General features: G+C 38.5%; 1 protein-coding gene across 9 annotated transcripts in view; it reads right to left on the reverse strand.

The window, feature by feature from the left end:
* The window catches only part of Nol4 (nucleolar protein 4), a 321,213-nt gene that overhangs the window by 11,362 nt on the left and 291,187 nt on the right, over positions 1 to 18,664 (reverse strand). For all 9 annotated transcript variants that reach the window (XM_037196983.1, XM_028887719.1, XM_037196981.1 and 6 more), the window contains one exon: positions 10,496 to 10,676. In XM_037196983.1, coding sequence (XP_037052878.1) covers positions 10,496 to 10,676 — 181 coding nt within the window. The remainder of the gene's footprint in view (positions 1 to 10,495; positions 10,677 to 18,664) is intronic.

The following is an 18,664-nucleotide window of genomic DNA, read 5'->3' on the forward strand; positions in this document are numbered from 1 at the left end:
CCTGTGCTGGGAGTTCCACCGATATCCAAGCTAGGAGTGGAGGTTTCGAAGGGCAGTTCATTCAAGCACCCTATAGAAGGTAATGGTGCTGACTCCCTAGAACAGCAAAGCATGCTGAACTCCTCCCCAACCCAGGAGCTTCTTCCAGAATCCAGAAGCTAGAGAGAGTGGTGAAATCGGACTGGTTTGTACAAACGGATCCCCAGAGGATGTGTCAACGTTCAAAGGGCACTGTGCAAGGAAAACAGCCCATACCAAGCTTAATGATCTCATGTCACTTGAAGAGTCCTTGTGCAGTTTATCAGCAGGCTCAAGAAAGCAGCCCCTGAACACTAAGGGGGTCTTGTTCCATTTCTCTGCTGCAGTAAACAGCACAGGATTCTCAAGAGGACATTTGGAGTGCATAAAAATCCATTTTACTATGCAGTAGTAAAGATCGGGCTTTGAGAGAGGAGCCCTGGGAACAGCCTGCTCAGTGTTGAACTGTAAACACAATTACACATGCTGGATAGTCAGGGAAAGCCCAGGTCACTCTCCTCCTTTTTCAAAGCCTGTCTCTGAGGGTCTCTGACCTATAGGAACCCAGTGAAAGCCCAGTGGTAATTAGAAAGTTGCTTCATGGTTTCTGCAGATAATTCATATTATTTCTTTGATTTTCTAACAAATTACTAGAATCATGTTCAGTTATTAAACTTTAAAGATAAGTATAATCTCTCCAAATCTCTATGTGTTACAATACAAAACTGTCTAAATAATTCACGGTCTCAATTGAATTTTAGGTGATTGTTTTGATCCACATGGGAAAGCTGGATAAAGAGTGAAATTAAGTGTCAAAAGTGTGGTTAGGTTTTAGATACTGAGTTCCGACTTCCTTCAGCTAAACATCACATCACATTCTGCCACAACTGAATTTCCTGAATTTTGTTTTTGTTTTAGTTTTCTAATTTCATGGTAATTCTAGTTTATGTACAAAGGTTTTTAAACATCTATGTTCCGTTAAGAGTTAGCTCCACTCAAAGTTACTAATTAATAGCAATTAACTTTACACAGAACTTCCAGATGCATGAAAGTTATTTAAAAATCAAGCAAATTGAGCTAGAACTACAGATTTCTTTTTCTTTTATTTTTTTAAATCTTTGTGTATAGTGTGTGCATTTGCTCATGTGGGTGTGGGTGTGTGCATGTATGCAGGTGTATATACACACACGTTTGTGCATCCTTGTGCATGTAAGGTTGACTCCTGGTGTTTTTCCTTTAACTGATCTCCATATTTTTTTGAGACCAATCTTTAAATAATCAAAAAGCTCATGGATTTGGCTCGAATGGTTGGCCAGTAAGTTTCAGGGATCTTCCTGTCTCTGCTCTCTTCCCCCAGTGCCGGGGTTCCAGGCATGTGCCACTGGGTTCTGGGGATCTGATCTCACGTTCCTGTGCTTATACCCACTGCAGGCATCTTACCCACTGAGCTATCTCCCTAGTATCCAGAACCATAGCTTTCTAAGAATCATCCTTGAAGTTCCCATGCCAACCAAACTAACTTACTTCATTGAGAAAATGCCCGTGAGAGCGGCACTGCCCTTTGTGCCATTCACTACGCTCTGCTCTGGAACTTCCCATTAGCTTTGTGCCATTCACTACGCTCTGCTCTCGGGCTTCCCATTAGCTTTGGCTACTGAACGGTTGAAATGGAGCCTGTTGTGATGGAAGATCTGAATTCTGAACTTTATTTCACTTAGTGCATTTCAATTTAATAGTCACCTATGGTAAGTGACTATCATATTGGATTCCACAGATCTAGATAAAATTGCATTTGAAGAAAAAATAGAAAACACAATGTGGATACAAGAGTAGTGTAGAGCAGAAAAATGCCCTGATTAAATAATCAAAGGGATATGTTATAGCAGTGACTCTCCACTTGATCTTAGCCAAAAGGCCGAGAAGCGATTAGCAGTGACTCTCAAAATGTGGATCACAACCCCTTTGGCAAACCTCTATCTCCAAAAATATTTACATTAGACTCATAACAGTAGCAAAATTACAGTTATGACATAGCAATGTAAATAAAATAATTTTATGGTTGGAGTCACCACAACATGAAGAAGTGTATTAAAGGGTTGTAGCATTAGCAAGGTTAAGAACCACTGTATTAGAGTCATGAGCTTACTTATTACAATTACTTAGTTTTGAATTACTTACAATTCACTAGGGTGATACACATACCTGTGTGCTAGCATTTGGGAGATAAAGAAAGATTAGGACTGCCTAATAGTGCCTGCGGGGCCAGTCTGTGTCACTAAAGACTATCTCAAGGAACCAAAATAAATAAATAATGTAACAATAGGGGCTAAAGAGATGGTTCCATAGTTAAGATCACAAGCTGCTTTTCCAGGGGACCAGGGTTGGTTGCTAGCACCCAGATGGTGGCCCACAACCATCTGTAACTCCAGTTCCAGATGATCCACTTCTGGCTGCCATTGGTACCAGATATACTTGTTTACAGACACTCATGCAGAGCAAATATTTGTATATACAATAAATAAAATGTGTATGTGTATGTGTATGTGTGTGTGTGTGTATGTGCATGCATGCATGCGCACAAGTGTATATAAATACAAGTGCAACAAGTTGAATCTATTAGTGGAAAAAAATCTACCTATAATACATTGATTTTGTTTGTGTGTATGTATGCAGGTATGTGTCCACACGTATCCTCAGGTACCAAAGGCAAGAGGTTGATATTAGATATCTTTCTTTGCCATTCTTTACCTACTTTTTGAGGCAGAGTCTTTCACTGAACCTGGAGCTCACTGTTTCTAACTAGCTAAGCAGCTCGCTCTAGGAATCCCCTTGTCTCTGCTTCCCCAGTGCTGGGCCTACAGGCATTCAGGCTTTTTATATGAATGCTGGGTCTTCTAAATTAGATCTTCATGCTTAATCAGCATACTCTTTACTCACTGAACTACCTACCCTGCTTTAAAAAAATAAAATAAAATTTCACTCTGTTTTGACAACTCATTGCCTTTCAGCAAGAAGTCCACAGAGTTGTAATAACTGCAGACTCCCAATTACATGGACTCTAATTTGATAGCATAAGTCACCTTACTCACATAATATGCTATTAAGAACATCTTTCCGTATGTAAAGGACCTACCAGCTCACTGTAGAGGACTAGGTAGCATCTGTGAATCATTTTTAGACATTGCTATGTAAAATCATTATCTATAGAGCTTTCTGTGATAGATTACAGAGCCAGAGCATTTAGCTGATATGGAGCAAGAGGTGAAGGCCCCTCCCCATGCAGCAGCATCACTTCTTCACATGTGACTGTCAAGCCATCACCATTTATTAAGAGTAGAAGTTAAAGTCACATGAGTACCTCCCAGGTCCCTGGATGTTTACAGCAATCATTTTTTTTTCCTGAATCTCAGGTTTAAAAACCAAGCATATTTTCATGCAGAACTGATGAATTTCAAAATATTTCTGTGAAATATTTGAAATGAAATGTTTTTCTTCCTTCAATATTGTACTCTTCAGGGTATTAAGGAAAAGATGCCAGACATTTAGATGATATCTTCAGAGCAGGGAGCATGGCTCAATTAGTAAAATGCTTGCCTTATAGTATGAGGTTCTGAGATTCCCAGAGTGCTCCTGAAAAACACCAGGTGTGGTAGAGTGTACATATAATCCGAGCCCTTGAATAGCATATACAGTTAAATTCCTGGGGGTCGCTGGCTTACTTGCTACTTGGGTTGTAGGCCAGTGTGAAAACTCTGATTCAAATAAAAGGTGGATAGAACCTGTGGTTGTTTGGATGAGATGTCCCCATATTCTTGGGCATTTGGATATTTGGTCCTTAGATGATGGCACTACTGTGGAGGTTTAGTTGGCATAGTCTTGCTGGAAGCAGTGTGTTCCTGGGGTCAATTTCGGGTTTCCAGAGATAGGCACCATTCCCACTTCACTCTTGCTTCCTGCTTGCAGTTTGAAGATGTGTCTTATCAGCTTGCTACTCAAGCCACCATGTCTGCCTGGCTGCATGCTTCCCCATCTCAATGGTAATGGACTCTTATCCTCTGGGAACCATAGCCCAAAGAAAACCTCCTCCTTTTATCAGTTGCCTCTGTCATGGTGTTTTATCATAGCAGCAGAAAAGTAACTAATACCAAATCTAAAGAATATTATCCTAGGCTGCCTTCTGTCCTCCATGTGCATATGTGCACCTGCACACATGCACTAACACATACCAACACACGTACAACACACACACGCACACACACACACACACACACACACACAGAGAGAGAGAGAGAGAGAGAGAGAGAGAGAGAGAGAGAAAGAGAGAGAGAGAAAGAGAGAGAGAGAGAGAGAGAGAGAGAGAGAGAGAGAGAGAGAGGAAAGAATAAGAAAAATATCCTCAACTTCTATCATTCCTATGCTTAACCAGACTTTGTGAAGATGTCCAAAGAGGCACAATATTTCATTGGGAGAATCTTTTTACATAGACATTCATGATGCATGTATTCATTTAGTGTCCATCCAGTCCAAATATGAATCAGTTTATTTACTGATATCAATTATAAGGAAAGTTAAAAAAAAGTCATCTGTATGTCTCCAAGCTATGCTTATTCTCTGTGGAAAATGTACATAACAAATGGATGAAGACACAAGAAGTCTTCACAGTGCATTATGGGAACATACAAGAAGAAAACTGACCTGGGAAGTGATGGGGGAATAGCACAGGTGTTTCAAGGAACCTAAAAGATGACATGAATCAGGTGCAGGGGAAGTTATATGTACCCAAGATCAGCTCCAAGACAGCCCATGTCCTATGGAACATGTGGGGAGGAAGAAGTCATTTTTGCATTGTTAACTGAAAGTCTCTTGGGATGGCTGGACCATATCGTCTAGTTAAAACTTAGATATAAAAACTCTAAAGCTCAGACCGGAGGATGAGGACACAGACATTTGCAGAAGAAAAGGTAATAGCTAATGAGCTTTTCCTTGAGTAGCGTGCAGAACAAGGTACTTACAGGGACAAAGGGTGGAGAAGGGAAGGGAAATTGCAGCAAGAACAAAGTGAATGGGAAGTCAAAAAGCCAATGCTTAAGAGGCAGGAGGCAGAGAATGCTGAGGACACAGGTGATGAAAATGTTCTGCCCTAGGTGGCAGGACCATGGACGTTTCAAAATTCTAATCATTAGAGTATTCAAATATGTTCATAAAATCTGGAAAAAAAGGGTAAAATCATCTTACATTTGACAATTGGTGCAGATAATTACAACCTACCCATCAACTTCTACAACACTGTAAGGAAGAGCTTGCTTTAGTGGACTAAAGGAAACTGTAAGCCAAGTGTGAAATGGGTAGATGAATGGAAGGGCTACTTTGAATATTTCCCATAACACCTGTGATGGCTGAGGGGCTGCGGTGCTAGACTTATAAGGTCCACATAAAAAAACGAGGCTTCAGTCTTTTTTTTTTTTTTTTTTTTTTTTGAGACAGGGTTTCTCTTGTGTAGCTTTGCACTTTTCCTGGAACTCACTTGGTAGCCCATGCTGGCCTCGAACTCACAGAGATCTGCCTGCCTTTGCCTCCCGAGTGCTGGGATTAAAGGTGTGCGCCACCACTGCCCGGCCTGTGGCTTCAGTCTTATATGACTATTGTGATAACCTCTAGGTAGGCCTATGACCAAGTGTATCTGTTCTAGACTCAGTGACAAGCTTTGATCAAAAGAACCTTTAAAGTAGAAATCGCATATATTCATGTTATGACAAAACAAGGAAGATGACTGATACATAGATTCAGGCAGACTAGAAATAACCATAGAAATGTTAATTATTAAGGCTCATTATTACAACAACTTGGTCCTGTAGATTTTGATCTGTATGTCAGCCTACTTTATACCACAGTTGAAGAACAGATTGAAAAGTCTACTCCCCATGGAGTGTGTGGAGAGGAAACAGCCAGAAATAAATGATGCCTTTTGCACATAATTTAGATTTAAGGGGTCCAATGGGAAACTGCAGTGAGTCACAATAGCCTTCTGTAGATGGTGTGATGTGAGCTTCCTGACAGAATGCCCCATGTCAATGGGAAGGATAATGATGGGATGACTGGCTGCTTCTTGCTCCTTTCATTTGGTTAATTTGAATACATTCTTTATACAAATTGTAACTGCTGTCATTTTGATAATACTCCAATTTGAAAATTTGGATTGTTGGGTGCAGGCCATTGCCAGCTCTAAACAAATGGTGGGTTGGCTAGCAAAAGATTTGAAGGGCACTCTGGCAATGGTCACAGACAGACTCTTCTTGTGCTGTGAAGTCTCCAGTGTAGGCCAGATTTCCCAACTTCTATTATATTCAAAATGAAACAGGAGTTTATAAAACTCTACAAAAACCCCTGTGGACCTACACATTGATGAGTCAACTGGAATCTTCCTCTCTTTTGTTTTGCTTTCTTCTTGTTCATTCTTTTGCTTCTTTCTGGTTTATGTGCTGGATCAAACCCAGGAAATGATACATGGTAAGCACATAATCTACCACAGACTTGAATCTCCAGCCTTCTTTGTGTTTGTATCATATAAACGATTCCCCCCCTAGCATCCAAAATACATAAATGATTGTCTCTGCAAAGTGTTCAATGAGCTAAGCAGTAGAATAAGGTAGGATTGAAAGTGTTTTGACATTTAAACAAGACAAAGACCGCCTTAAAAACATATCTATTTCATTATTTCTATTGCAGGGGGTATTTCCACAGATTCTGGAAGAGGGCACTGGGCCTCCAGGAGCTGAAATGACAGGTGGTTGTGAGCTGCTTGATGTGGGTGCTGGGAACTGGGGTCAGAATAGCTTACATTCACAGAATTTCGGAGAGAGTCCCAAGATAAATGAAACTGTGTACCAAATCAACTTAGTAGTCTTTCTGTACTTGAAACAAAACTGAACAAAACCAAGACAGGAGTAAGCAATACCAGTGTTAAGAGAATTCTAGATTCTTAGAGAATGAAAAGCTGTTCTGAGTCCCTTTATAGTATGGAGTTAATCATTCCCTTGGCTATCACCATCAATGGATGCCAAACTCCTTCTACACTGGAGCAATTTTCTTTAGTGTCAGGGTAAACAGGATGTTTGCCAAGATTTTTATTTAGCTGTTTAATTGCTGTTACACTTAGTCCAAAGCTACAGGCTCAAAGAAAGTCATCTCATTTTCAAAGCGTTACAAATAATAGTGGATTAACTGTTGCGAAATAATAGTTTCAGATGTGTTTCATTCGTTTATGCTGTGTAATATTTGTTTAATGATGCAAAGATGTATTGCATTCTTTTATGTTGCACTTGTTTAACTCTTTAAATCTGTGTTACTTTGCTTGCCTAAAACACATAATTGCCTAATAAAGAGCTGAATGGCCAATACCTAGGCAGGAGGGAGTGAAATAGAAAGAGAGAATAAATAGGAGGATAATTCTAGGCTCTGGAGGAGTGAGGAGTGAGAAAAGGAGGGAAGAAGGATGCAAGGGCCAGCTGCACAGCCACACAGCCAGCCACAGAGTAAGAAGGAGAGAAAGATATATAGAATAAAGAAAGGTAAAAAGCCCAGAGGCAAAATGTAGTTAAAGTGAAAGGGGATAATTTAAGTTAGAAAATCTGGCTAGAAACAAGCCAAGCTAGGGCTGAGCATTCAAAAGTAAGATTAAGTCTCTGTGTATTTATTTGGGAGATGGATGATGGGCCCCCAAAGAGGAACAAAAAACAACTACAGTTAACAAGTAGGTTAATCTCATGGTGTGCTTTCTCAACAGCACACAGGCAGTCTTCAGGGCTTGGAAATTATTCTTTGTAGAGTATTTAAGTGACCCTCATCTCATAATTCAGGCCCATATCTACATGTTTTTATCATAAGCTAGCCAACAACTTGCCTGTGCCTACTTCTTATTTTATAACCTTCAAGAAGCAAAGATGGGTGATGGTATATAACATGAAAATGTAGACTGTAAACACTGATGGCAGAGAAGTAAGAGAACTGAGGGGCTCTTCCCAGCACACTCTGCTCCCAGTCTTCACAACATCCATCTTTCACTCTGATGCTTTGGCTGACATAAGAGGTCAGCAGGAACTTTTTTATTAAAAATTCAGAGATCCTAGTAGGAAGAGATTGCTGTTAAAGGATCCTCTAGCTTCTTTAAGTCTTTATCATTATATGAAACTGGAGGTTTTTAGGGGGAGGAGATGAAAAGAGTATCAAAAAGTACGTCTCAATATAATATTGCTCTGTCTGCCCTCAAACTATGAATTTGTAAGAGTTGCATTTCTACCACTTACACAGCTGCATGATTGGCATCTGTTCTAGAATTCTGCTGTGGCTTTAGAATACCAGCAATGACTGAGGAATGGACACCAAGGTGATTGTGTGTGTGTGTGTGTGTGTGTGTGTGTGTGTGTGTGTGTGTGATACACTTCACAGGATAAAGTTATGAATTTTCCGAGGGTGTGTGAGTACACCTGGGAGTCCTAAGTAATAGACTTAAAGGATGAGCAACAAACAACATTAGAGAGGAACCATCAAGTTAAAGAAACTCAGGAGGCTTGATCTAAGACAAGAGAATTAGATGATGCTATTTTTCTGACAGCAGTTAAAATGGTTACACAATCTGGCCAGACTTGATTCTTGTTTTGTTTTATTTGTCTTTATTTTTGTTTGAAAGACAACTTTGCTTTCTCTTTGGATAATTAGTTGAAATGTAAGAACAGCTTTCCTGTTACTATTCTATGGTAAAGATCAGCACCCCAATTGGTCTCTTTTCTTCACAAAACAGCAACAGCTACAACAAGAATAAGAACAGCAACAACTTTTGAAATCCTGTATGAGTTTTCCTCCTTCTCTGTCTTTGTACACATTTCTCGCACCGGGATCTCTTCGTATTTTTAATGACAGCCTCTTAAGTCAGACAAATATCACAGTGTAGGACAGAACTCCTTAAGTCTGGGAGCACAGTTGGCTGCTTCTCTGTCATCCATGTCTTGAGGCTCTTAATTAAAAACAAGAAGCCTCATATTTTCTTATTGTATTGTCCCACAGCATGATTTAGCCATTTATGGAACAAAGATAAATTATTCTGCTTGTGTAGGAATAGAGGTTGTGTAAGAATAAAACTATCTTGGTTTATTCTAATTTTGTTCACTTCTATTTATTTTCCTTCCCACTACCAAGGGAACCCAAGTTAGCATTTTCTTTTGCAGATATTATAGAAATGACTAAAATTTGGTGCAGTCAACTTTCAAGTGACGAACATCAATAGAGATCAAGAACAATGCTTTAAATGATAAAAGAAGAGGTGTCAAGCCATTGAGAAGATCACACCTCAAAGTAAAGCATTTGTACCCACAGAAGATTACTCTCAGCCTTGATGAGAGAAATCTCTCTTTGCAGTTGTCAGTGGGACAATGAAACGATCCATGGCTGCAAGGATACAAGTACCGTTGATGACTGGGCTTTAAACATGACATTCCTACCACCTGCTGTGGCTTAGGGAGCATCCTGATGGAGGTAGAAAGACTGAGACCTGAAACTAGGGTCTTGTGAATGTTAGCCATCATTGTACAAACTGTTTTATCCCACCCCACTTCCTCTCTAGCAATTGTGTACCATGAAGTTAAGTACACCACCTTTTACATTTTAAAGGATGTGTTATTGAATTATTCATCTTTTCTAGTATAACTAACTAAGAATTTTCCAGTTTGGAGCAACACCTCTGCTCCAAATCATGTGGCTAGGGCAGGTAGAACTCAACAAAACTCAGTCCAGGGTTTCTAGACCTGGCCTGCAAGAAGACTCCAGCAACACCTCCACACCAACCAGGAGCCTGCCGCCAGAGGGTAATCACGTAACCAAGAGTTACTTGATTCTGTGTCAAGCCTTTCAATCTCTGATTAATTTGAGATGTTGTGACATACAAACACAAGAAATCCAAAAGCATGAGCAAGTACAAGCTGGCTCTAGGCACTGCTCACTGATAACAGAGCATTGTTGATGCTCATCTACTAGCTGAGGAGGCATGGTAGCTTCTGTATGTTGTTCCATTCCATGTGTTTTTAGCAAAATCTTGTACATTCCATAAAGTTCCCAATGCCTTAAATTCTCCAAACTCACACATCTCTGTGAACTAGTGCATCATTCTTGACACACTGTACCTTTTAACATCAGATGCAGAATGAATTGCTCCTTGTGAAAAATTGCTTATTCTCTTTGAATTATTCTGTCTAATATAAAATAGCAATCATTCAATCAAACAACACTGCTGCTACTTACAGAAGCTGTGACAATGTATAGAGAGATCCAAGCAGAAAGACAAACATTGTGTTTTCAAATACCCTTGTTTTCACCCCACTATCACTGGCTAGTATGGATAACAGTATAACCATTTTCTTCTCTCAGGTTTAGAAAACACACCAGCCCCAAACGAATGTACAGAATGCAATCTGTTATAAAGACTCACCACTACTAGATGTGTCATTCAGGTTTAGCAGTCCTCCTCCTAGCCCTCGGTAACTATGGTAACTGTAGGTCCCATTGCCATTGATGTACAATACCTCCTGTGAGCCTGGAACAGTAGATGTTGAGTAGGTGGCCTGGGCTGCCTCAGGCTTGCACTGTTTGTCAGCAGGAGTCGTTTCGTCCTGCAATGAAATAGCATTGCGTCATTGTGACATTTCTGTTCTGCTTCACCTTGCACACTCTCAAAGCCAGGCACATGGCTGCCACTGGGTAAGAAAATTCCATACAGTGAACATTAAGCTAATGTTTATATTTTCTCCATCTTTGCTAAATAATAATAACAATAATAAAAAGAGTAAGGCAACAATGTGGACAGGCTATAGATGGAAAACATGACAATTTCCAACTAAATTTAAAATGAGAGAGAAAGAGAGTGCTTCACAAGCACCAAGAGGTGAAAGTCACCTAAAGGACCACTGGCAAGTGAAGGGACAGAGAAATCAAGGGACACGTACACAGTGGGATCCTGTTTGACCTTGAAAACAGGTAAAGAAACCCTCATATGTACTATAAAGCTGATGAAGCCCAAGGACATTTGTTAAGTGAGTAAGTGTGTGCTGTAATAAAGCAGATGCTACAGGAGAGGTGGGTGAGAAGGCAAAGGCACAGAATGGTGTTCCCCAGGTCTGTGTGGAGTCAGGCTGGGGAACAGGGTTTCATCATTCAGACAAGTAGGAACATGGACCTGGGATCTATACTTAATATTTCTATCCTAATATTGGGGAAGTGACTGGGAGAGAGGGTGGCTTTTAATTAATAGAAAACAACTTTAAGCAACAAACTAAGACTAAAAATACACAGAAAGTGATTGCAGTGGAAAATAAAAATATTTAACAAAATTTGATCTTTTATTTGTTCACTTCTTCTTCTATCTCCCGCCTTTCATTTCTTCCTTATTTCCTTTCCTGTTTCTTCCTTTCCTCATTGTCTTTCTATTTTATTTTATAGTTTAAAAACATCAACAATTTTGATTGAGTACAACCTCTTCACTAGGCCTGATGTGTTCATTCCAGGAGCCTGACAAAGGCCTTAGCAAACACCCAGGTCCTTCAGCTTTTTGCCTTTCTGTTTGCATACACATTCACCATTGTCCACAAAACTACCTTTACCCCAGTCAAAAAGGTGAGTTGTAAGGGAATAAAAAAATTAACTTTGTAATAAATGGTATATTTTCAATGACAAAATGATTGACTTTCTCTTTAGCTGTGAGTTTATAAATCTAAAATATACGCAGCATGACTAGTTTAATCTCACTTGCTCTATATACTATATTTCTTCTGACCTCATCCTTCCCTTAATGCTTCCATGTTGAGAAGACCTTCTCCAAGCAAGATAAGATCTTTATTCCCAAGCCATATCCCTAGCCTTCTTTGATTTTCAACAAGAAATATTTCTTTTTTTTAAGAATTTATTTTTATTTTATGTGTGTTGGTGTTTTGTCCATATGTATGTCTGTGTGAGGGTGTCAGGTCCCCTGGAACTGGAGTTACAGACAGTTGTGAGCTGCCATGTGGATTCTGGGAATTGAACCCAGGTCCTCTGGAAGAATAGCCAGTGCCCTTAATCCCTGGGCCATCTCTCCACCCAAGAAATATTTCTATAAATCCATTTCTAATAGATTTTAGGAGTGAATTTTTCATAATCAGGAGTGTTTTGCATGGCTTCAGATGAGAATAAAGTAAGCATTGAGTAGAGCATGTAATTGTCAGGTATTTTCCCAGCTGCAACAAAAGGGAAACAGTGAATAAGATCGTTCTACAGCTGAGCTATGTTATATTGATATCTCATCTTTCCTATGATGAAAACTTGGCGTGATTCTGTTCTTGTGTAAGGTGACGTACTCAGCTCAAATGAGTCTGTTTCACTCAGCCATGGGTAAGGGGCACATGATCTACAGCTTTCATATTTATTTCCAGTAAGATTATAAAAGAGAACTCGCAACTTGTTGATATCTCAATCTTAATGGTACCAGTGACTTAATTTCAAAGTAAAAAATAAGAAGAGAGAGGAAATGGAAAAGAAAATTTACATGGCATGAAATTTGAATTTTGTTGTAATATATTTACTAATATAACTATTTTTAAAAGTAACAAAATGATGCTTCTGAAATTTATCTCATGCAAACATGAACTGATCTAAATTGGTATACTGTTTGAATGTCGGGTTGTAACTGCAAAGCTTGCCCTTTGAACCACAGAACCCCTGCAGGGCGTATTACCTTCATATAGCACTTTTTCTGGGAGAAACTGTCAAGTCAAGCAAAGACCAAAATAGAATTAGAATCTGTTGCTGCTGCTAGCTCTACTTTCCTGACTGTCCAGTTGGTAGTTCTAGTTGACTAATTTTAATTTTTTACCAATGAAAGAGCACCCAGAGAAGGTGGGTTTCAGACTATGGTTCTCTGTAGAAAAGAATATGGAGTTATGAGACCCACTTCTGATAACTAAAATTTTAAATACATTTCTATTTGATACATAGGCAAATATTATATTTTGTTTTGTTTTATACTTAAGATGAAGCTTAAATAATGTGGGACAGTGAAGACGGTGTTTCTGGAAATCTGTTGTTGTTGAAAGCATAGGTCATAACAAGCAGGACTCAGATAATCAGGTTAATGACAGTGATGTGAACAAGTGTCAGGGACAAGGACAGAATCTCTAGTTAGTGGAAAAATACAGACCCCCATAAGACAGGGAACTATATTATTTTACAGTAAGGTTGCCTACCAACAGGACATTGAGTCAGAGCCTGACCCTTTCACCCTGTAAACATCCTATACAAATATCCTGTTAGCTTGCCCCACCTTATACAGATGACAGCTTCTTGCTCCCCCCACCCTGCAGGAACTATATAAACCCTCCTGAAGAGAAATAAAGTTGCACCTTGATCAGAATCTAGACTTGGTGTATTTCCTTTGTATCTCCTGTCTCTATATTCTGTCCTTAGGGTGGTCTAGAACCACGTTGAAGCCCTGCTGGCCGGGGCAAACAAGACTCATCAATAAATCACTGTGAGTAGTGTACAAACAGCTATCATGGGACAAACTGTGTTTGACAGGGGGATTGAAATAATCAAGTCAGATCTTGGTATATGTCCTACTTGATTCATCAGTTCTTCCAGTGAAACAGTTTCTTGTGTAGGTGTGCCAACATCTCTTGATGGGCATAGGACTATCTACATGCCATCTGAAGTAAAAACATTGCCTTGAAATTCAAAACTGAATGTGCAAGCAATGTTAACATTTTTATTTTGTGAGTGGGAACTTTGATCATTTTAGATTTTTAAAAATAATTTGAGATACTGGACATTCAACCAGTATTCTATGTAAATATTAAAAAACAATATCAAACACTATAGATGTGTTACACTGGTCCCAAGCAGTTCTGACTACATATACGCAACCTGTTTACATTAATTCTTCCATATTAACATAGGTGTGGCATATATGCCCTTAGTGTGAGCTTATTAAAGCTCACCAAAGAATGAATAGATGGATCTATGATGCTTACATGCTGTGGAAGTTGACTGTTGAATTCCCCCAAAGTCCCATGACTTATAAGCTTGGTCCCCATGGTGAGGTTACTGGGAGCCTCAGGGCTGCCTAACAAATGGAAGGTCCTAAAGTCACTGGGGACAGAATTCCCACGGGACTGTGGGATCTCAACCACCCTTTCCTTGCTACTCATTTGCTTTATGGTTCAGGATATAAATGGTTTGCTTTGTCTTGTTTTCTCAGTCCTTGCAACCCAGGTAATCCCATCATATGCCCAAAGCAACACAGGCCCTTGATTGCATGCTAACATGTCCCACAGGGTGAGGTAAATAAACTTATAACTACCTCTGGGGCTTTATTATAGCAATACAAAGCAAGTAATAAATATACTCAGATTAATTTCTCATGTAACCACCTATATCCTCTAAAGGTATTACATTCTTAAACTGATCTTTATGAAATCTGTATGGTTTTTAGGGAAAACATCTGAGTGTCTCCCTGAGGTTATGAGTTACGGAATGCTGACATGTGCTACACCACATCCTTTCTCTGTAGCAGGATTTGCAGCTTTATTTCACTGGGAACTCACCAAATGAATGCATTAAAGCATTACAGAAATGAATCAGCTCTAAGATATTCCTTCTGCCAAGACATAGCTACTGAAGTCACAAAGCAAAGGACATCAGAATGCTCTCTGTTCTTGGGGTACTTGTGAGAGCAAGACTCAGTTCTACCACTCATATGGCGTAAATAATCTGGGATCTGGTTGTAGGAAAGTGACAGCTCTCCTGAGATACAGTGGTCTCTCATGTCCTGTTTGAAAGTGACAGGAAGATCCTTTCACCAGAGAGGGTCTTGTTATGTAAAAAAGGCGACACTGTTACTGCAATATTTTCTTATGTATTCTTTGTATGGTAGAATTAATTTGTATTATGAAGTGTACTGTTTTAAAGTTTTGACTCTTTCTTTATTAACTGCTGTTCAAAACTGCTGTAGCCTGTAGCCGTACTGGGAAGGCAGAAAAATTAATTCCATTAATAAGCAAAGCCAACTTTCTAGGGATTATTTGCATTCAAACACAAATTTGCATTATTAGTGTTTTGGCAGTCCACTATACCTAGAGAAATAAAACATACAAATCTGCCAATATAATATGTTCTGTAGTGTCTTTTGGACAAAAGTTTAATGGGAGTTAATTCATGTTTTTGTGTTGAGGGATAATCATTTTTTAAAGAGAGATGATTTTAATGACATTAAAAGGTACATATGCCTTAGAGTCATGTTTTACCTTTGCCATCATATTCCAATAATTAATATTTTAATAGTTAGTGAGTGCTCCACACTTTCATAACTATCAGTTTACCCTGAGTACCTATGAAGTCTGTTTTTAAAAGAGGGCTGTATTAACATGCTACAAAGGTTCATATCTACACAGTGAAATAAATTTAGTTAATCTACAAGAAAAAGGGGTAACATTCCTTTTTATTAGAAATATTTCAAAATTTATAGTACATAAAAATAAGGATCAACAATGGAATAACCACAAACAATACTCTAGACAATTCACACACATCTTCTACCCCCCTCTTTCACACACACACACACACACACACACACACACACACACACACACACACACACGTTTTGATAAAAATATTTAAAAGAATAAAGAAGTATTTTTGTTCACTTTTACAATTAGACTCTGGCCCCATCTATTTTTATCTCCCTCCTACCTTCAACATAAACATACATTTGCATTTCATGTGTAGAGCAGGCTTATAAGAAGGTAGGCATTTGCTTTTCCAAGGAGGGCAAGACTGGGTGGATTGGAGAAGAGACTTGACTTTCAGCTGTCAGATCGTGACATGTCCTTTGAACTCCTTTGTGTTCCCTTCCACGAAACTGGACAGCTACCTACTGGGGTCTGCAATTGTTTTCTTGTTCCTTGATGGACCACACAGGTGGAGTCCTAATACCCTCAGGCACATAAAGAAATTTCCACTCAATATCTTCCACACATTCTCTTTTTAACTGAAAGTTAATTGTTTCCCTGTGAGGGTCCAACAGTAGGTTTTTATAAATATGGCCTTGGAAAGGTAGCATTAGATTAACTTCCACTCTCAACGCTTCCAGGATTTTTTATTTTGGATTTTATGTTATCTATATTTACCAAACATTCTTTATTTTTGTGACAACAGTTTCTATACAGACAAGCAGAACATACTAGTTAGATTGTGGGTGGAGTCAGTATCAGTCATGCCCTATCTGTGTTTGCTTGTCACTTTTGGTTTTTTACAGCACCATGGAATTTGCAAAACACTTCTCCTAGAACATGGAATAATATTTTTAGAACATCAGGAGGTGCGTAAAGAGCAAGGCATTATTAATTCACCTTTTCAAGATGAAGAACCTTGAATTAAGCCACAATCTTTTTGCTAAAGAACAGTAAACATGTAGACACAATGCAGTTTTCAATTTGCCCTACTTTTCTGTAAGCTGATTGTAGATTTTGAGTGTCCCTACATGTTCTTTGCAGTTTATATAATAGAACATTTTTACTTAAGATACATATTTTTAAATTCCTCCCTTGCTTTATGAGTACAAATGGGGCTAGTGAGTACAATTCAGTCCATGTCCAAACCACCGGAAATACTTCTTCCTTCTAAAAGCTTCTCTTCTCCTATTTGAGAGCATTCCAGAAATAAGTACATTGATAAGAGTTTCCAGGGAGGATAAGAGAGAACCAGAGCACTATTGAAAATGCTCTTCAACCAGCAAGAAGCTATCTGCCATGTCCGTGCCTGAACATATTCTGTGGGATAATGGGAATAGGCCTTTGATGATTTAGTCCATCCTTACAGACTTTATCCCTGGCTGGTATATGCTAACACTCAGAAATTGATATCTTACATGCACTTAGAAGGACTCCATATTCTTATCTCCACTTGAGGGCTATAAATGGTTAAGATGCCAAAATTGAAAAATTTTTTCCCCATGCAACACAGACAGACATTATTGAAAGTCACATTTGGATGGACTTCACATCATGCAATAATAAGTCTGATTATATTTATTTCTGATCTAAGAACTCAAACTCTTAGGAGGATAGCTATATTCAGAGATTCACCAAACCTTTTGAGTTTTTTGTCTGATATGTTCTCTGTAGAGTTATTTAAACACACCAACATACATGATTTCATGAGCAATAAAGTAATATTCCATGTATAAGTAGAAACTAATAAAGCTGCACTGAGAGAATGGGGGTACCATGATGGTTACAGAGGCTATATGAGGGCTAGAGAGGGAAGGAATAGGGAGCTGTCAATCAAAGAGTACAACATTACAAGTAGGAGGAGTCAGTTTTGAGATATATCTCACATCAAGGTGATTTTGATAGTCAATGTATTTTATATTTCAAAGTAATTAAGTTTCAAGAATCTCTTCATAATAAATGATAGGGAAGTGAGGCAATGGCTATGCCCATTAGCTTGATTGAATCATTTTGCACTATGCAGGCATATAAAACATCAAATTATACTCTCTGAATGTTTATAATTACTTCCCAAATAAAATAAAAACAAGGGTTCCTTGATGATAGCCATCCCAACTGGTTGGGATGGAATATCAAAGAAGTTTTAATTTCCATTTCCTTAATACCTAAGGATGCTGAACACGTTTGAAGTTGTTTTATGGCCATTGTATTTTTAACTATTTTAGTTCATTGCATGAACACGTTGAATGGTATTTTTGTATTTTGGTTTTTGTTCAGTTCTTTACATATTCACAACATTAACCCCCATGAACCTAGAAAAGGAAGTACTGAAGACAGAACAGTACAACTACGGAGGAGCCAAGGAGATGGAGAGAAGGGAGTAGGTTGTGTAACCAAACTAAGCCTGCATGATAATACCATATGGAAACCTATTACTTTGTATGCTTATTAAAATTATATACTGTCTAACTTGTAGAACATGTAGTAAAGAATTTATTCTGCTTCTTATATAAATATGCTTGTAGAAAATACACAAAACAACATAAGAACTAAAAGTCTAAAATAATAGCAATGTTTTTTGAAGTGTGTGTGTGTGTGTGTATGTGTGTGTGTGCATGTGTGTGAAGCAACTGATTAAGATCCACTGTCATCAAAAATACAAAATAAATACCTTAGCACAAACATCAACCAAATTACAGTGGATGCCTGTCTCTCAAGAAGAAACCAGGAGAGCACACTGTCATCAACAGGTAAGAATCTCTGCCATGCACGTGAGGTTTGATTGTTGGCAGTTTTCAACCTAAATGTTACAATTTGCTCCTTAGCAATTGATTAAAAGTCCCTGCACTTAAATTAAGAAATCTCTTTCCATAGGTCAGTGCTTGTTATTTTGGCAAAAGTGAAGATTTTAAAGACAATTCCTTTGAGATTCCAAAAAAAGACTGCAAGGCCTTTTCTCAATAGTTTTGTGTGTCACATGCAGAATTTCTCACCACAGAGAAATCTTTCAGTAACAGTAGATATTTTTAACATTAATCTTCACTACATTTTAGGAATAAGAAGTGATTTATACTAGTAATACAGTATGCTTTCTTTCTTTATTAGAATTTACATTATGAAAGCCT

Source organism: Peromyscus leucopus, chromosome 19 (genome assembly GCF_004664715.2).
Source record: "Peromyscus leucopus breed LL Stock chromosome 19, UCI_PerLeu_2.1, whole genome shotgun sequence".
NCBI lineage: Eukaryota > Metazoa > Chordata > Mammalia > Rodentia > Cricetidae > Peromyscus > Peromyscus leucopus.